Source organism: Gadus macrocephalus, chromosome 21 (genome assembly GCF_031168955.1).
Source record: "Gadus macrocephalus chromosome 21, ASM3116895v1".
Classification (NCBI taxonomy): Eukaryota; Metazoa; Chordata; class Actinopteri; order Gadiformes; family Gadidae; genus Gadus; species Gadus macrocephalus.
The window spans coordinates 8,582,322-8,602,959 of record NC_082402.1 but is presented as its reverse complement, the minus strand read 5'-3'; the positions used below and the strand labels follow the sequence as shown (position 1 = coordinate 8,602,959).

The 20,638-nt window shown below is 44.8% G+C and overlaps 1 protein-coding gene across 1 annotated transcript; it reads right to left on the bottom strand.

Moving 5' to 3' along the window:
• Positions 1–1,273: 1,273 nt before the first annotated feature.
• Positions 1,274–20,566, bottom strand: LOC132449479 (grainyhead-like protein 1 homolog). Its single transcript, XM_060041130.1, has 15 exons — positions 19,862–20,566; positions 18,171–18,360; positions 17,674–17,750; positions 16,607–16,931; positions 15,508–15,587; positions 14,658–14,814; positions 13,762–13,873; positions 13,212–13,306; positions 11,707–11,950; positions 11,045–11,154; positions 9,395–9,423; positions 8,385–8,461; positions 6,007–6,092; positions 5,055–5,119; positions 1,274–4,820 (listed from the first exon to the last, which is right to left on the bottom strand). Exons 1-15 carry the CDS (start codon positions 19,879–19,881, stop codon positions 4,706–4,708), a joined length of 1,782 nt encoding a protein of 593 aa, XP_059897113.1. The 5' UTR covers positions 19,882–20,566; the 3' UTR covers positions 1,274–4,705.
• Positions 20,567–20,638: the final 72 nt, after the last annotated feature.

Below are 20,638 nucleotides of genomic sequence, written 5' to 3'. Positions count from 1 at the left end.
GAACGCCCTTGGAAGAAAGAAGAAAATGTAGGGCTGCTTCAAAGAAAACAACAAAATTACAAACACCTTTTGAGACATTAGTCTCGGTTCCTTTACGCTACTATATTTTAACGTTGCGGTGCGGTGCTATCTCACCTTGTTTGACACCTCCGAAAGCGGCTCAGACAGTCTGTCATTGAAGACAGACATCGTACGGCAGCGGGCTCGCTCTGGGCTGCAGGTGAAAATGACGCCATGTCTGAGGCGTTAATTTATCCGCTGTTGTTTCAGTTGTTTTAGTAACAGTAAGACAGTTCCCGGTGGATTTTCCGCATGCCATGATTATCATTTGATAAAATTACGAACCAACAACAACGACACCATCGTTGACTAAAAGTACCATTATGCAAATCGCAAAAAACTTTTTTTTTTTTTTTCCTTTTAAAAGCGGTGAAGATTATCAAACTTGAAAGCGACGTGTTTAAAAGAGAATTTAAAAAGCTAGGTAATTGTTTAATTGTAAGACAATGGCTGCCGTAACATCAAAATCACAACTTGGATGAGTGAGCACATATTTAAAAAGACTACGGTCTGACATGTTGCCCCTGACGGTTGAGGTGGTTTTGCATATGAAGAGTGATGGTGAAATGTAAATACATGTCTGAAGGTTGGACGTGCAAAACTGGAAGCTCACGAGGCGTTGCCAAGGGGTTCGATACATTTGTGTGTGTGTGTGTGTGTGTGTGTGTGTGTGTGTGTGTGTGTGTGTGTGTGTGTGTGTGTGTGTGTGTGTGTGTGTGTGTGTGTGTGTGTGTGTGTGTGTGTGTGTGTGTGTGTGTGTGTGCGTGCGTGCGTGCGTGTGTGTGTGTGTGTGTGTGTGTGTGTGTGCATAAGTGGATGGTCCCGTATAGCATAATCTTGAACCCTAATCACATTGTGCGAATGAACATATGCAAGCTTACTGATGCTTCTGTTTTTGCCTACCTGTTGTTCAGCATGTGCTAAGATTATGGCAGTGTACAACTCACCTGTTCACATCTGCACACAACTGTGCTTCCTAAGTTCCTAACACACATCTGTGTAGTGTGTTCATAGTTGTGTACATACTAAAAGACCCCAACAATACCCTGTGATGCCCTTTTGAAGATTCACATTGAATAAATCGTTGTAAAGTAGAGGCAAACAGAATCAGCTACATCTCTCTGACCGGAAATAAGAACTGTTCCATCACTACCAGAGTGTCATAAATAACCCATCTATTACATGTGTGCTTATCCTTTATGCCGGATGTCTATGTGTGTGTGTGTATGTGTGTGTGTGTGTGTGTGTGTGTGTGTGTGTGTGTGTGTGTGTGTGTGTGTGTGTGTGTGTGTGTGTGTGTATGTGTGTGTGTGTGTGTGTGTGTGTGTGTGTTTGTTGGCATGTATGCATGTGTGTGTGTGTGTGTGTGTGTGTATGCATGTACACGTGGGTGTGGGCGTGGCAGGCGCCTCAAGTCATGACCCGTTGTGCTTGTTGCAGTGCACATTACCACAGGGTCATAGGTCATCCCTCCCTTCAAGCTTTCCAAGAAAAAACCCTGCTCTCCCACAGACCCACCGACAGCCCCCCCCGCCCCCCCCCCCCCCCCCCCCCCCACACACACACACACACACACACACACACACACACACACACACACACACACACACACACACAGCCCCTGGCCACCGCTCCCTCGAGGTGGGCCTCCCCTCTCATTAGCACCAGAGCTTATAGCTCAGAGCAGCTTGCCCTTCAGTTCACCACTAGGAGTAGTTCAGGGGCTTTCCGTTGTTGTCGTGGCGATCTGCTGTTTACCTACTGCTGTCGGGGCAGTTGGTATTTGTTTCAATAATGGATGGAGGATGGATTTTTTTTTTCTTATGTTTAGGGTTGTTTTGGATGAGGGGAAATGGGTCAGAATCGGACAAAGCAAACCCACATACACAGTTTCCAATGTATACACAGATACACCTAGACAGCCAGACACACACACAGAAACACGTGTCACGGTTTCTTAATTCTGCTTTTTCGTCTCTTCTCTACTCTAACAGATGTTTTCTCTCTTCCAAGGATTCCATGCCACCTTTCTAGTAACCCCCCCACACATCGCCCTTTATCACTGCTCACTGGGTTTGGACGCATCTCATGACAGGCAACGTCTGTAGCTTGTTGATGCTGTGAGAGTGACCCAAATGTACACAAAACAAGCCCTCCCTTGTTATTCCCTTCGTGGTCAAGTGGATGCGTCGGCGGCAGGCGGCTGCAGCTGGGTCACATTGGGTTTGGCTTGGAGGGTTGGTGTGAGGGCAACGCACAGGGAAGGATGAAAGGGGGGCGGGGGGAAAGTCCGTTGGACTCAACAAGTTGGAACTTAACCAACACACACATGGAATACGAGCGGCCGTTTGTTTGTTTGCGTTCATGGCAGATGTGGGCGTGTCCTCGTGGAATGGGCGGGGCCTATTTTGAATGTAGGTCATCAGCTGTCAGACATTGCGGAGCTCTCACACAGAGCGATGCGGCCAGATGTGGAACGGTCGGGATAGCATGAACCTCATGACACCAGGCGCAATTCCAACTGAGATTTCTACAGCTTGAAAAAGTTTTCTGAACTTATGCTTGTTACTTTTACTAATGGGAGGATGGCATGAATGTGCAAACAACAGTTGGTTCGAAATGCTATTAGCTGATCTCTGATCTGTTTATGGATATAAACAAATAAAGGATATTTACTTTACCTGAATAAATTCGAAGGTCCAAAGAGTTGTCTTTCTATTTTCTTTCGATCGATAAGTTCCAAGATATAGGACTGACCGCAGCTAAAGTGGGACATTTATAAAGATGACACCACATGAATAGATGACACCAGCAAAATAGGGTTTCCGCTAACGACCTGCTGACGGGGCTAATGCTCAACTAGCGCCTGACTTGAAACAACAAGTACTTCCTGTGCGTTCTGGCCTTCCCGACAGTCTGCCCTGTTCCCCAGCTCAATTCTCCTGGCTTAACTGTTCTTCTCACCACAATTCCATCTTATTTGTGAATACACACTTATAGGCACACACACACACACACTGACACATAAACACACGAGCGCGCACACACACACACACACACGCACACGCACACGCACACGCGCACACACACACACACACACACACACACACACACACACACACACACACAGAAATGCATGAACACATAAAGTGTTCCAGTCATTTTTTCTTTAGACTCATTTAATTCAGTATAAAATAATAAAGACACAAGGAGAATACTTTAAAGACCAAACACCACATCAGCAAAAAATACAGAAATTCTTGGAAGAAATCCAATCAAATTATTTTTTTCTGTTACAAAAATCCCCAAATTACTCTTATTAAAATTGAGATGTTAACTGTTCACAATACCTTTTGCTAATGAACACTGAATACATGTCACACTGTGACACATTCATGCATACGGCGTGTTTGTGTGTGTGCGTGCTTGTGTGCATGGATCTGTGTGTGCGGATTGTATGCGTGTGCGTGCCTGCATACACAAGCGTGTTATTTCAAACCAGTGTGATTGACACCTGGCCATCACACTCAAACAGCAGATGTTGCTGCAAACACATTGTGTTGGGCAGACTTTCAGACTCTACGACTGTTGGTCTAAACCGAATGTGAAAATGTCTACACCTCTCTTCGGTCCTGAATCCAAATAACTCAGCGGTGGTTGTGTGTGTCGTTCCAAGTCCGCCTGGAAAGAACCATTCGGGGGGGAACCCCAGTGTAATATGAACGCCTACCCGAGGCTCGGTTCCCCAATCCCCATTCCCTAATCATGACCGGTACCCCCTATCCCAGCACTCCTCTGGTCACAGGCTCCGAGGGTCCCGAAGGACCCGCCGGGTCGAGGGGCCGTCTTAACAAACAGGTGACAGACCCATCTGGGGGGTGGGGGCCCCCTTTAGGCCTCTAGGGGTCAACATGTGTTCCGGTTCCTGGAGGGGCCGACACACCCCACAATCCCCCCAAGGGGGACGACTAGGGATTCCTGGGAAAGTTCTGCTGGTATTCTGGTGGCCCCAAACAAACACTAGCTAGAGGGGCCCACAGGGGCCATGGTTGGAATCCTTTCTTGGCCCCTGACCGCTTTTTCGTTTCAGAAATGTCCTATGTTGTTGTGCGTCTCGTGTTTCACGCCTCGTTATGACTGTATGAATATCTGTCGGTTGAGGTCCCAGTGGTGTTAGGTGCATTGCCGTACATGTATTTACGGACTTATTTAATTACTAGCTTGTTGTTTTGTATCATGATGCATGTGCCAAATAAGCGACCCAAAATGGAGTCCCGACTCCAAGGTTGGGAACCACTACCTTGGATACAGATGATCTGGGACTGGAGAAAAACGGTAGGACCTATGGTTAAACTGTGTGGATTCTAGAGGTCCATAGTAGAAGACTGTGGTTTTACTAGTCGCGGCTAATTGAAGACTGCAGTTATACTGGGTAGATCCCAGTGTATGTTCTTCTCAGGTTTGCCATTTCTTACGCTTGAGATATCAGAGGATGAATTCCTGACTCCCTCTGAAATAGTTTCACTTTCACTTTCCGTTTGTGGCTTAAGGTACAGCGTTAGTGATCCGGGGTGTAGATCAGAGGCCTCTTCGGCTCTGTTGTAGGGCCAGATCTCTGTTCCAGGGTCAGATCTCTCATGCGGGGTCAGATCTCGGTCAGGGTGAGGACGAACTGGCCTCCCTGCTCTTCCATGTCGATCTGGAAGGTGTCCTCATTGGAGCAGTGCTCGATGATGTTGTCGTCCACGTTGAGCAGCATCCTGGAAGGGGCGCAACACTCTGTTTAAGGCCCAATCCCATTTCTACCCCTTAACCCTTCTCCTTACCCCTCCCCCTTGTTTTGAAGGGGGAAGGGGTAAGGGGTAGAAATGGGATTGGGCCTAAGACTGGAGCTCAATGGGGAATGCCCTGGTTTAACTGTACGACTTTTACTGCTGTTAAGGCTATAGCACGAGAAAGGTTGTTATAATTCATAATGAGAACAGAAGTCTTACCCTTTTTTACACCTCTTGTAAACGTTCCCGAATCGGTCGAGAGGTACATTGTATTTTTCATTTACCTAGAAAGACACAGTTTGATGAGATCATGGAAATATAAGGTACGTTATCAATCAATGAAATCTGGCATTACAATGGAATGTGTATTACCAGTGGTGTTAAGGGGCTAATAAGCATCTCGGTAAATATAAACATATCACAACAGAGCTACTGAAATCGACAAGCAGCCCCTGGAAGAAAAAGGAAAAGGAATCCCAGTGTCCTTAACACCACCTCAAACACATGTGAGAGGACTACGTGCTACGTGCTCACTGCAAGGGGGAAACTCCTTCTGAAACAGATGTGTGTTGTTGACGGTATCCCCTCTGTTAACATGAATGACCATTTCCTGCCAGATACAAACAGGAAGCGCCATTCACTTCCTGCATTCAAGCGTGGGCAGACGGTCTAAGAGATATGTCATTTGAGCTAATTGTGTTGCTGAGACAGCGACGGAGACAATGCAACGCCAGGATGGGACCCTGGACACACGTCAAACACACATAAACAAAACTTGTTAAGTCATGCTGTCTCTTCTCCTCTATTTCATGCACCATCCTTTCTAACTATTGCTAGAGCTGTCAGAACACACAAAGCCCCAGTGACATAAGGATCACTCGGGTGCGCTCAGAGTTCTCAAAGTCGGAACTGAACCAACTGGAAGTGAAATTTCAGATGAAAAAGCCCTCTACTTTCATAAAATCTAGACAATAAGATAACACTTTAATTCTCCCGGGAAGTCCTACCACCCACTTGGATTGGAACCAAATATACTTTCTGTAAATGTCTTTATTTCAATGTGGGAAATATAAAGTTAGTAAAATGGTTGGTTCCTTGGGCTTTGGCTCTGTGACACAGGAAGTGAACAAGCGTATTTCCTGTGAGACCTTAAAAGGGTTAGAGCACTCACGGCTTGCAGCAGGCCTGAGAGGGTTGGAGTGTTCAGCATCAGAGCATCAAACACCTCCTCCTCTTCCCTACGTACGTACAGCAACACTAGAAAGAGAGAGAGAGAGAGAGCCAGAGAGACATTATCCATATGCAGAGAGTCAGAGACAGATACATTAACCATAAATACCATACCATACATACCATTATATATATAAACAAATACATAATATATTCACATATCGTGGAAAATACATCTATTAATTATACCACCAATGATACAACTTTTTCAATTTAAGGGCTAGTTTTTTAAAAGACCTTTGTATAAATAATCCTTGGGCCTAGAGATAACTCCCTTGCTATCTCAAATTGAAAGGTGTTATGTTAGTTAGCATTTGGATTGTCACTGCAGTCACGAAGTCTGATACTGACGCCATGCCAGTCTCCTGATTTCTTTGTCGTGTAGATTCCCTTTGTGGTCTTGCACATTTGCAGACATCTCCACTGCTCCGCATAGTGTATTGCAAATTAACTTGGCCGCTCCATAACTTCCTATGAAGGTCCCCCCCCCCCCTCACCTTTGTGTTGCAAATATCAGGCCTAAAATCCTTTGTTGTTACTGCGTTTTTCCCGGTAAGTATCACGTACACTCACTGTCCCCTGATAATGCTTGGTAAAGGCCTGCTGTGCGCCTTCCCATGATAATGCTCTGTTAAATCAAATACTTGCGAGTGTCCTACAAGACCTTCATATCATATATATACATATACACATATATATATGTGTATATGTATATATGTATGTATGTAAATTTATATGTATATATACTGCATATATATACACCTATATATATATATATACACACACCTATATATATATATACACCTATATATATATAGATATATATATACACACACCTATATATATATATAGATATATATATGTATATATATATATATATTGACAAAGAAAGAACAGAAAAAATGTAAAAAAGAGAGGGAGGGAGAGAAAGAGAGAGGAAGTGTATGAAAAGTACAGAGGGAGAGACTGAGAGGGAGGGGGGAGGGAGGGAGAGCGACAGGAAGAGGGGGAGAGAGACAAAGAGTTGACGATAAACTAAGAAAAACAAACTATGAAAAAGATGAAGGTAGTGACCCAGGCTGAACGTGAAAAAGAGAGCGAGAGGGAGTGAGAGAGTGTGTGTTTGTTTAAGCGTGGCCAACCCAGGAGAACTGCACACTCACGCGCACACTTTAAAGCTATACCTGGACCCATGTGTCTGATAACACATCGTATCTTACAGGTCGTAACTGTAAACTCTAAGCCCAGGGTTGCTGGTCTAAGGTGCAGGTGAGGTGGGGGTAATAACCCAACAGTCAGGTTGACATAAACAAAACATGGAGACTTTCAGCACATTGATCCAGGGTAGGGATAGACAAACCGCTCACATTACATCAGCTGTGGAGCGAGAGAGAGACTGATCCACAGACAGAGAGAGGGCTCACTTTCCCCCTCCGACACGAGAACACGGAAAAAAACAAAACTACCCGGGAAGCTAGAGAGAGAGAGAGTGAGAGAGGAGAGAGGGGGTGAAAGAGGGAGAGAGAAATAGCAAGACTGTGTGTGTGTGTGTGTGTGTGTGTGTGTGTGTGTGTGTGTGTGTGTGTGTGTGTGTGTGTGTGTGTGTGTCAGATCGGGGGAGGGGCAGGAAGCACATGTCCTCTTGTTTACAAGCAGAGCAGTCAGCTGAGCTGTGTGGGCGGAATCTATCTCTATCTCTCTCCCTCTCTCTCACTCGCACATACCCACCCACACACACACACACAAACCCAATGATCTCTATGTATCTCTCCCGGCTCTCTCCTTTTCCCTATTGGCAATAAAATGAATTTCCCTGTTGATGTGCGTATCAGAATAAACATTCAGGAAATGCATTTCTAGTGTCCCGGGAATTTGAAATTAAAATAAAATAGCAAGTGGAACATGTTCTTTCTATATCGTCAATATCTTGGGGAAAAAATGATGCAATGGTTTCAACCAAATGCCCAAATGTTACTCTAGTCGCAGATCGTCAGGGACGTTTGTTGCACCCTTCCTGTTCTCCTCCTTCTAGAATGGGGTTTCCAAAAAGGGTACGCGTTGCCGAGAGGGGAATGTGAGCAGGTTCAGCTTTTGGTAAGTTTTCGATTTTTCTTTGGATTACATCTAGGTATTTTTTCCACCATTTTAAGACTAGCTCATGGGTTGCCCCAGATTAGTAGAATAATAACCCCCGCTTTTATCATCGTGACGAGTGAATGTTTGGCCCAGAGGTGCCCACATGAAGGCTTGGTTAGAGCTTTCGGACGGATCACATGACTGAAGCCCTCCTATGAGAACGCGCGGCGGTGGCCTGCTCACCTCGGTTTGATTCGTCGTGTCGCAGGCGTTTGGCCGGCGTGGGGTCGCCTTGGAAAGGCGGTCTCCTCTGGCCGGAGCTGAAAACAAAACCATCAGAGCTGTTAGCTGCTAGCTGTCGGGTCAGCTCGACCTAGCGCTGTCTTCAACAGCGTTCTCTTACACACACTCTGTGGGAGCTACTGACTTTATATTTTGTCCCTATTTTTACCCACAGGTTTCTAAGCAGCTGAAAATATACAGAAAAATATGTCATAAGTCATTGATATTTCTATTATAAGTCTTAAGTTGACTTCTAGGTCATTTAAAAGGCCTTTGTGCTAAGTGTCCTTGTACCTAGAGAAACCTTACTCCCTTGTTCTCTTCAATTGAGAGGTGTTTTGTCAGTTAGCATTTGGATTGCCCCTGTAGCCACCAAGACCGATACTGAGGCCATGCCAGTCCACTGACTTCTTTGTTGTGTAGATTCCTTTAGATGTCTTGTATTCCTGTAGACATCTCAACTACCCCCATAGTGTATTGAAAATTAACATGGCCAATCCATAAATCTCCATGATGGTCACTCCCCTCTCACCTTTGCTTTGTCAATTTCCGACCTAAAATCTTTTGTTGCTTTATGGCCCACGATGTGAAAGTTCCCTTAAGAATCACGGACCCATTGCTCCTTGAAGGTGCTTGGTAAAGTTCTTTCCTTCTACTTTGAATCAAAAGCTTTGCTGTCAATGAGTGTCCTAAAATAAATATATTTTCACAAGCCTTCTTGTATGATGTATGATGTCCTTGGCACCAAAAACTGAAATAATTCACAAATAAAAAAAAAAAAGTAGACCATTGAAATGGCTGCTAGTGTGTTTGTGTGTGTGTGTGTGTGTGTGTGTGTGTGTGTGTGTGTGTGTGTGTGTGTGTGTGTGTGTGTGTGTGTGTGTGTGTGTGTGTGTGTGTGTGTTTTGTTGTTGTCCCATCAGAAAAGGTTATAAACATTCAATATTGTGAGTCTGGAGTGTGACGCCTACCTTTCGACGGCCTCGCTGGTCAGGCAGCCCTACGAAGAAAAACAACAACAAATTAACAAAACAGTTCAAATATGTATATTATCAAGACAGTCTGCATTGACCCTCTCAAGTCGTTTCTTTGGCGACGCCTCCCTCTGGGCTATCGGGGGAGGGCTACGTGATAGACACAACAACAACAACAACATCAGCAGTTGCAGGATGATGTCATCGCAGCCCTGGAATGTTTCATGCTGCTTTCTCATGTAGGCTGAATTGCATTGAGAGTTGAAATTCCAGCTCAAAGTCATTCCCTATTGGACTGCTTAATAATTTCTGTACGAGCAGAGTAGAGTGCCCAATTTAAACAAACACAGTGCCCTTGAAAAAACCATGCATTCTACACTTCCTGAGAATATAATAGGCTTTAAGACCCAGTGAACCTAAAACGTTTTTCTTAACTTGAAACGTGGTCATCGTCTTATATGATCGTGAACATAGCAATCTATGCCATTTTGTCACTATTACTAAAATAAGAATTATTTTAGAGAAAGTCTCCCCCAAAAACGGGTTGAACGTTCCACTCTGAATCGAAAGCAGGTAACCGGTCCTTTCGTGACGCAGAGATGCCTGGAAGTATACAAATCGATGTCACGACAAATAAACGATGGTGGCCAGGTGTTTGTTTAGAGCTCTGGCTGGGCAGTGGTTGACCGAGAGAAGGTTAGGCTTCCCGGACACCAACAGTATAACGCCACGGTGTGTGTTGATGTGGTGAGCTCCGTCTGAGCGTTCAGTTTATTTTGTTGTCAGTATCAGAGTGAGAGTTATGCCTCTCAGCATAACGACCACGGTGGCTGGCGCATTTCATATACAACGTCGGGTACGACTGTACCAAAAAACCATCACAAAGATGCCATGGGTCATAGCACGCCCCTCTGCTTCCGAGAACTCTCAGCCCAAACGCATGTTTTAAATCACAGTGTTTGAATTGCAATTGAGAGAGTGGGTTCACCGGCTCTCTTAAGGTCTGATTATGGTCCCACATTCACGCAACGCAAGGGGGTTACGGACCCCGGCCCTTACGTCCTTGCGGAACCTGCTTGCGTCGATCGCATGGGCCTCACGTGCGCTTCCCAAAAATTGTAACCCTCTGTCGAGGCGGAAGGTTACAAGCAAGGGCTGTGGTTGGTCCGCTTACTAATACCTTACTAATACCTTACTAATACCTTACTAATACCTTACGCAGAGCCATAAAGGTTCATGAGCGCTTCAAAGCGTCTGCGTGGTCTTTGCGCTGCGTGAACGCGTGGAACCATAATCAGCCCTTAAGGCTTTCAGTAGAATTGCTCTCATTCTATTTCACCTGAAGAGTTTAGGTCTCCATTTCACATGTGTAGGAATTATTTTCAATATATCTAAGATACAGTTACAGTACAGTACAGTTATGGGTAAAGTTTAGAGTGACAAGAGAGAGAGAGTGTGACAAACAAAGGGAGAGAGACAGACAGACAGAGACAGAGAGAAAGAGAGGGAGAGAGAATGAGAGAGAGTGAGAGTGAGAGTGAGAGTGAGAGTGAGAGAGAGAGAGAGAGAGAGAGAGAGAGAGAGAGAGAGAGAGAGAGAGAGAGAGAGAGAGAGAGAGAGAGAGAGAGAGAGAGAGGTGTTTCTTACGTGTCTCTGGGAGAAGGAGGATTCTGGTATGAACAGAACCGGAACAGAGTCCAGGTCGTCGAGACTGGTGAACACAGTGAGATCATAGTACTTCACCGAGTTCTTGTCAACTGCAGGAAGACACAACAAAACACACTTTTTAATTGAATTGAACATGTTTTTAAAGATGATAGGATTGTCTGCCTGTCTGTGTGTCTCTCTGTGTGGTTTTGACATCTGTCAGCGAGCCATTAAGTCCATAAGATGTAGGAGTATCTTTGTGTAACTGTAAATATTCCATTTACCATCTATCCATCCTTCCCCCTTAAATCGTCAAATTTTGTTTGTCGGCCTTTCCTCAGTAAGTAATAGTTTGCGGTCGATCTCTCTGTCTATTCCATCCATTAGCCAGTCTTTCAGTGCCTCTATGTCGTCTATCCGTCAGTCTATCCATCAATCTATTTCCAAGTCTATCTTTGTCCGTCCATCTGTCAGTCCATCCACCTGTGTCCCCCTGTGTCAGTATGCCTCTCTATCTATCTGTCAGTCTGTCTGTGCTCCGTCTATAATCAGCCTGTGGTTGCGTCTCTCTGTCCGTGTATCTTTCAGTCAGGATGTCTCTCTCTGTCCGTGCGTCTGTCTGCACAGTGTCTGTGTGTCCGTCCGGGGCCCCGGTCCCTTACGCGTGCCGGAGGTGTCCGACGCCAGCCCCTTCATCCGCCTGCGGCTCTGCTTGCGCTCCTCGTCACGGATCTTCCGCTCCGCCCCCTTGTCGCAGAACACCTTCACCTGGCTGACCGCGCGGTGCACCAGCCGGTCGCCGTGACGACCCACGGCATAGGTGTCCACTTGCAGGTTGAGGGGCAGGCCCCGCACGCCCTTCTGGGGGGAGAAGTCTGTACTCAGACAGTTGACCGAGATGAAGATCTGGAGAGGAGGAGGAGGAGAGGGATGAGGAGGAGGGGGAGGAGGCGAGGGGAGGAGAGGGGTGGGAATGGGAGAGAGAGAAGTGGAGGAGGGGTGGGGATTAGGAGAAGGAGGGGGAGGAGAATGGAAGAGGGTGAGGTGTAGAGGACCTGCTGTTAATGGTCGTTACTGAATACTCAAAAATGATCCATGTACACTTATATTTACCAAATACATGCTCCTCAAATAGATCGAGAACATGTAGCAACACAGGATTTACTTTGAGCTTGCATTTTAAGAATGATCGAAAGTCAAGAAATAGGCCTCAAAGCGACCAGAATTGAAGACTCCTTCTCTGTACAATGAATAGCTTTTTTCACAGGTTTAGCCAGTAAACCTGTTTGTTGAATGACTCCAACCAACTGATCACCACATCAAAAGACTGTTTGTCTGATCAAACCTCAGTATATCAGCGCACAGGATACACTCAAGTACACCGTGTTCAACATCCATACAATTTACACAATTAACCTCCCTGATCCGCAACCGTTTTCTTGTAAAACTAGACGTTTCTCTCAAAGAAAAGTAGAATTTACATTCCCATTAATGTCTTAATCTAATAAAACATCGACATCAATCACTTGCTGTGTCTTTTTTCTTAGAAACATTCAGGCAATAAAGTAAACTCTTAAAGTTAGCTCCATTGCGACAGCCATATTGGCACCGCCACAATGCGTCGCAGCTGTTGCTAGGTAACTTTGTGAGCTGGGCATGTTGCCATGGAGAGAGACCGAAGCGTTTCATCTCGTTAGCAACTAAATCCCAAACAAACATATAAGGCTTCACTCACATCACGGCTTGGTCAAAACCTCCCCTACTACTGGAGGGAGAGGGTGGAAGGAAATCAATAAGGGTTGATTATCAAGCCTTATTGACATTGTCAAGTTTTTAATTGCACATTGATAATATTATATTTATTGATATCATATGATATGAATATATTGTGATTCATTTGGATATTTGTTTATGGATCTGTTCGCATTAGCTCATAGTTGTATTGTTTAATTGTTGACAATTTATACGTTGATATTAAAACCGGCGCGCCCAAACAAATAAGAAGGCTCTCACACTGTGTCATTTTTTCTCATTGCAAATGTCTCCCCCTGCTGGCGGGTCTTCGTCCCCACACCGTTTCATAACTCATCTATTGGCTTTTGTCTGGTTCTTTGTTTTCCACAGTAGTGCAGTGCCGCAGAACAAAGAGACACGCCGGGCCACTCACCCTCGCTTCGTTCTTGATGTCCCAGGTGAAGGAGACGGCGTTGTACGCTATCTCTTCCATTTTGGAGATTGTGTTGAAGCTTTCTTTGTAATCAGCTGCATAAAACATGAAACAAGTGAGATTACAGACAGACAAACAGACAGACAGACAGACAGCGACACACACAAACACAGGCACACACACTCACACACAAGCAATTCTGTGCATTTGCCAAAATATTACTTGATGGATGGAACCTTAATCCAGTATAGTATTGATAGGTTTTCTAAGCTCACTGCTGAATGTCTATTAGTGTGTGTGTAAGTGTGGGTGTGGGAGAGAGTGTGTAACTGAGTAAGTCACTGAGTGAGTAACTGAGCGAGTGAGTGAGTGATTGAGTAAGTGAGTCAGTGCGTGAGTGATTGTGTGTGTGGCTGAGTTAGTGAGTGGGTGATTGAGTTGTGCCTGTGTGTGTGTGTGTGTGTGTGTGTGTGTGTGTGTGTGTGTGTGTGTGTGTGTGTGTGTGTGTGTGTGTGTGTGTGTGTGTGTGTGTGTGTGTGTGTGTGCTCACCAATGTCCAGACAGTGCTGCTTGACAGTGTGTTGTCTGCTCTGCCAGAACCTCCAATGTTTCAGCTGATCTTCATAAGCCTTCTCCTCCCCAAACACCAGCATCACCACACTCTGGAGGTCAAACACACACACACACACACACACACACACACACACACGCACGCACGCACGCACGCACGCACGCACGCACGCACGCACGCACGCACGCACGCACACCCACACGCACACACACACACACACACACACACACACACACACACACACACACACACAAACACCTTTATAACGCCACACTTTAACAGCTCTCTCAATGTGGATGTTTGAGGACAGCCTAGAGACAGCAGATGTATCCCCAGGTACAGCTCTAGTACTTGTACAGGCTTTCACCTTCAGGCCCCTTACTTTACCAGCAGGCTTGATGTTGTTGATCAGCCATTACAAGCCATTTCTGAATCCAGCGTTTGTGACATGAGCAGTAGGAGTGGCAGCATAGCACGATTTTGCATCGATTTAGAAATGGCCCTGGAATGGTTTATCAACAACGTCACACCTAGTGGTAAAATGGGGGACTGGTAACTTCCATAATCATGGGATTTTTTCTTTTACATAAACCTGCACAATGTAAGTGTTCCCATTAGCAGCCTCTAGTGGCTGGAGTTGTAGCTACAGTTGTAGGGGTTCATCATTTTCAGAGGAGAGTTGACAGAAACGTGAACCAGTATATTACATATTCCCATTGACTTCTGAATGGGTCTATCTGTCTTTAAAAGGTAAGTAGTAAAGAGCTGCAATAGTAAAGCATTGTACTGCATATTTAACATATGGTATAATCTACGGTAGGGTTGCAGTGTGCGCAACCCTACCGTAGTTAGGGTTGCCCCCCCCCCCCCCTTACCCTGACGCTGTGATAGTTCTTTGGGGGCCCGGATCCATCGTCACGGTAACACAAGGTGATGGGGTAGAACTGGCCCTTGTTCAGGTAGCTTGTGGGGCCACCGCTGCTCTTGGGCCTCAGGGACTGGGGGGCTTCCAGAATGTACTCAAAACTGAGACTGGGAGGGGGGGAGAGTGAGGGAGAGAGGGGTGAGAGAGTGAGGCAGAGAAGATATAGGTAGAGAAAGAGAGGGAATGAACGGAGAGAGAGACAGAGAGAGAGAGAGAGAGAGAGAGAGAGAGAGAGAGAGAGAGAGAGAGAGAGAGAGAGAGAGAGAGAGAGAGAGAGAGAGAGAGAGAATGCGAGAGAGAGAATGCGAGAGAGTTAGAGAGAAGGGGGAGAGAGAGGCAGTGAGGGGTGAGAGAGAGAAAGGGTATGAAGAAAGAGGGAGAGAGATGGGGAGAGAGAGGGAGTTAAAGAGGTGAGGAAAAGGGAGAGAGAGAAAGAGGGGGGAGAGGAAAAGGGAGGAGGGGTATTAAGAGACAAGAGGAAAAGAGAAGGGGAGATAGATAGACAGGAAGAAGAATAAAGAGAGAGGGATGGAAAGACAGAATGAGATGTCATAACATTAAACCCAGTTAACCATTATATCAACGCTAAAACTAATATGTAATAACTGCATGGTAATGTGATGTTATGATGAGTATTATTAGTAGGATTATTGTTATTTTTCTTTATTGTTTCATAATATAGCACTTTTACAAGTGTCTCCACATAGCTTTCAGATAATGGTATGATGGGACAATACAAAACAGAATAAGACTATATATATGAATATTCAAGAAGACGATTAAAATGGCCGGGTGCTCACCATGTTGAGCTGTCGAGGGGAAGGTCATCTGAGCTGACCGACCCCAGACGCATCTGGAGGTTCTCTGCTAGAGCAAAACCCTAGAACACACACACACACACACACACACACACACACACACACACACACACACACACACACACGCGCACACACACGCATACACACACGCATACACACACACACACACGCACACACACGCGCGCGCACACACACGCACACACACACACACACACACACACACACACACACACACGCATACACACACACAATAAATGACACACACGCAACAGTTTGGATATCCTTGACTGCATTAGGTGTAATGAATAGTTTTTTGAACTTGTTCATTGATTTTTATCCTGAAACCAGATTTGTAATCTGAAATTGATGATTGACGTAAAAAAACAAAACAAAATGTTTTCCAATTGTTGTTTCATGCCAGGAATATGAAAACTGCAGTTACTCTCTCTCTCTCTCTTTGTGTCTTTGTGTGTCTTTCCCTCACTCTCTCTCCCCCTCTCTCTCTCTATGCCCAACTGTCACCCAGTGACCACTCATGGCTCATTGAGTCGCTAGTAATTTTCCACCACCAGCCAATCCACGCCCGGCCCGAGCTTTTAAACCAATTCAATTGACCCGGTGGCGCCAGCAGCGCACCAGCGGTATAACCTCCAAGCGTTTCCCTGATGGGGAACTCAATACAAACCCGGTAGAGCTGCCTTAGATGGGGATCAATTGAATCAGGGCAGCATTTGATCAGAGCCGTATTGTAGCAGCAGAATGGCAGCAGCCTTGAACGGTCAAGATGAAGAAGGAGAACAGGGAACTAACATGGACAGGGTCACACATGGTTCCGTCCACTAGTTAAAACAGTTGGTTGGTTATTTTTCGGAGTTGGAATATTAGTGGTATCCGGGTTCTTAGAGTTGCTGTTGCTAGGCTACTGAGGATGAGCTTTTGGGGAATTTTAATATAAATTGATTCCAGTTTGTTACTTATGTCTCAACTTCCTCTCTGTGTTTTTCTCTCGCTGGGGGGGGTCCTCCTGCCTCTTGTGCATGTGTGTGTGTCTGCGTCTGCCTGCCCATGCGTCTCCCCGTACCTGGCAGGTGGAGTCCGGGGTGAGAGAGCCGGGGCTACTGCCCCTGTGCCCCAGGCTCCCGGGGCCCCCCAGGGCGGCTCTGAACCCCTGGGGGGCGGTCTGGGGGCGGCGGGGCGGCGGGGCCACCCCCTCCGGGAGGGCGTGCCGGGCGTCGGAGTAGGGGGGCGGCGGTACGATGGGCTCCGGGTACGGGTGGCTGTAGGAGCCCCCCCTCTTGGCGGGCTCGGGGGGGCTTGCCTGGACCACGTTGTGCAGGGACACGTTGGTCAGCGGGGTCATCGTCAGCAGGGAGTCCTGGTAGGCCCCCGGGAAGCTGCTGCTGTTGCTACGGGAGACGGGGGGGGGGCACGCAAACAGGGTTTACCGGACAGAACTACACGCGCGGGAGACCGACGCCGGGTAGTAAACGATGAAATCAACGGTAACAACCACGTCCTCGTTAAGGACGAAATCATCATCAGCATAGACATCCTCTTCATCAACGACGTTATCGTCAACACGGAAGATGTCGTCAAAATCAAATTCTTCCTCTTTAATGACGTCGTCGTCAACAAAGATGACATAATCGACAACGTCATGATCGACAAAGTTATCGTCAACAACGACATCTTCGTTAATAATATCATCAACGACTTCATCAAGAAAAACAACATAAACGGCATAAACGACTTAAGTGTTAAACTTTAAATTTATATCATGTCGGCCAGGCAATACTTTTAAAAGTAAATAATCTAGCGGTCTATGAAGTACATGTATTACACAGCTTGGGAATTATAATTATTACGTATCCAGCTGTTTCTCACTTACCTGGGATTTGTTGGTTGATTTCAGTCAAAACCATTGAATTGCACAGTGTGTGTGTGTGTGTGTGTGTGTGTGTGTCAGTGTGTCTGTGTGTGTGTGTGTGTGTGTGTGTGTGTGTGTGTGTGTGTGTGTGTGTGTGTGTGTGTGTGTGTGTGTGTGTGTGTGTGTGTGTGTGTGTGTGTTTGTGTGTGTGTGTTTGAGTTCTATAATCAAATGAACCATAACAACGACAGTTAGAAGTATTATGAAATAAAGAGCTGTACGTTTTGCTGGTTTCCGGGTCTTCTGAAGAAGGGCTCTCTGTTTTAAATTGGATTCCAGGCTTCCTGTCCCGAGGAATCTGATCAGAGAACAAACAAGACCAGAGAGAATCGTTTTTTTGTTGATGTAGACCTGCTGTAAAAATGATAGATTGATAGAATATGAGTATACTATAATATGTATATAAAATGAGTTCATAGTTTCAACTCTCTCTCATCAAGCACAAGGCATATCAACATAGGATCATCCATAAGATATTTCTCCAAAAAATGTACGAATATAAGGTACAAACAATTAAATATTAAATATATAAAGTGATTTATTAAAACATTTAAAAAGTAATAAATGACATACCAATTAAATCACCCACTGCACATCTTCATATTAATTGAATCCACATTGCTTTTGGACCACAGGAGACTTAGAGTCTTACTTTTAGTCAGATGTCTGGAGTGTAAATTCTCAAACCCAACAACGCAAAGAGAAGAAAGGCTTTTACTTTGTAGTATTCGTAGAGCATGCCCAGGGCTCCGGTAGCTTCCTCATCTCCGTTCACGCTCATCATGGCCTTGGAGGCGGCCGTCAGCGGGCTCTCTAGGAAGGCCCTCCACACGTCATCGTCGTCCTGGTAACTGCTCGGAACGCCCTCATACGATTGGTCGGCGGTGAGCGTGACCACGCCCCTCTTCCTGTTTAATATAACCAATTGGATACATAAAGATAACGATTGACAACATAATATTATGAATACGTAAACACTCCCACACTACTAGTATTATATAAATATTGTATTCCTGAAGGCCTACTATGTTCTGAGGAGGAAAAATGCCTTAAGGCCCCCTTAACTTCGGGTTTAGTCAATCTGACAAACATATTTTTTATAGTGCTCATTTGAAATCAAAAATAAACCTAGCTCCATTTAACTAACCTCTGCCAACAGACCAATAACACAATTGCACCCAACAATAATGGGGAGGTATGTGTGTTTGCGTGTGTGTGATGGGTGAGAGTGATACTATCAGGCAGAAACCAACAGTTACTTCTCTGAGGAAAATCTGACAATGCCATTAAACGTTTTTTTAAATGGGTTTGTTTTTACCTCATATAATCTGAAAAACATGGATACCAGACTAAAATTGATTTGTATCAACGTTTTCTCACAAAGGTGATCATCACTAATAGGCCTACATTTTAAAGTGTAGGCCTATCTGTGAATTCTATGTTAATTTTACGAAATAGTGCATAATCTCCTCTTTATTCAATAGTTAAGGAAACTGAAATTTTCTTTTTCGAAAATGACAAATAATATGTTAGAATAATATATGATGTGGTTGGCAATTATTATCAGAGAACTAAACAACGAATCATCTAACAGTTAGAGCGGGAGGCGTCAGGGGACGTAGCGTCAAACCAACACCAGAGGGCGTAGTTTCACTGAAATGATTTTGTAGACCAACAGGCCATTAATGTGACATTACGTGACATCACATGTCATTATCGATTTTAGTGCTGAGACATTATTTTGCATTAATATTCCTGTTTTCAATTATTTAAAGAGTGTACGAAAGTAGTAGACATATAAAGTCTACACATACGAGAGAGGCAACTCCTTGGACCGTGACTCTCTGAAAGAATGAAAATGTGATTTATTCGCCCTTAAACCAACTAGTAGCATGTTGTAGGCCTACTATTTCAGCTTAGTTTCTGTTTAACTCATTGGAACGTATAACTTTTAAATGAGGAGGAAATGATCCACAGCATGCAATGAAAAAAGAAATATCTCTAACGTTACACATACACAGAATCAAAGGAGAAAGGTTAACGTGTCCTAAAGTAGTCATGGACATTTAACCTATTTTAATTTACGTAATATAAGTTGCCAACTATGTGTTGACAGGTGTGGAAAACGTTTCTTACTGCAAAACCAAAGAACACTTCCACCCTTGTTGCATATGCCATCAATAACTGTTGGGACTCATTTGACTATAACGATGCAGCACATACTGTCTATTATCACATATAGCGAACACAATATCAGTGTCGACGTTCAGCATTAAAAACCCAAACACCGAGAGACTTGAGCAGATTTGGCGAGCTGCGGGCCCCGTCGATGCCTCCACGCAGACTAGGTGCTCCGGTACATCTCCAAGCAGACATAACTGGACGGTTTGGGTCTGTGAGGTATCTTACCTGGCAGATTCCTCTGTCATCGCGTCGGACTGGACTTTCTCGTCGCTGAATCTGATATTTTCACTACTGTGAAATGCAGTCGAGCCGCGGAGACCAAACAGCCGTCCGCTTCGTATGACAGAGAACGAGTTTTGTCTGCTTTTCTCGCTCGCGAGAGAATTTGGAAATAGGCAGGTGTCCAACCGGTTTGTTTTGAGGGGATAACCCTGCGTCTGACGATTGAGTGAAGTCAGGGGGCAGGCTTTAAATCACTGTTTGGACATGACATGAATAACATGAATTAGAAAATGGTCAGGTATCCGTTTTGGGGAAACTGAATTAGTATGTATAGGCCCCCTCGCTACTTGGCCTTAATGCTTTGTTTCAGGCTTTTTGAAGTCAGTCTTACTGAATTAGTATGCAAGCCATCATAATTATCTTTACTACTTGTTTGTCTTTTAAACCATTCTAACTTGTGTTTCGGTTTCTGCATCCCAGAAACTTTCTTGTGCAGCACTTATTGTAGTTGCGCCTATTATTTAATTTTATGCTTGGATTGTTTCAAACCTCACATGTTAAGTAGCAAAAACCCTACTCAAATTATTTCTGTAAATTGTAATGTAAATTACATGTAGTATGAGCTTATATTAACATGTATAAAACGAATTCTATAAAACGATGAAGCGATATAAGAATCGGTCTGTTTTCAAAACAAAATTTCCCCAAACCATTATTTAAACTTGTTATAATTAAAAGTATATGTGTAGGCTTACATAAGAGTCGAATAACTTCAATGTG

What these genes read in the sequence shown, in the direction of transcription:
- LOC132449479 (XM_060041130.1), bottom strand. Translation starts at nt 19,881, where the DNA reads ATGACAGAGGAATCTGCCAG. An exon ending in GCAGCACTGTCTGGACATTG is followed by an intron (nt 13,307 to 13,761) that starts GTGAGCACACAC and finishes TGTTTTATGCAG; the next exon opens with CTGATTACAAAGAAAGCTTC. An exon ending in ACCAGCGAGGCCGTCGAAAG is followed by an intron (nt 8,462 to 9,394) that starts GTAGGCGTCACA and finishes TTTTGTTTTCAG; the next exon opens with CTCCGGCCAGAGGAGACCGC.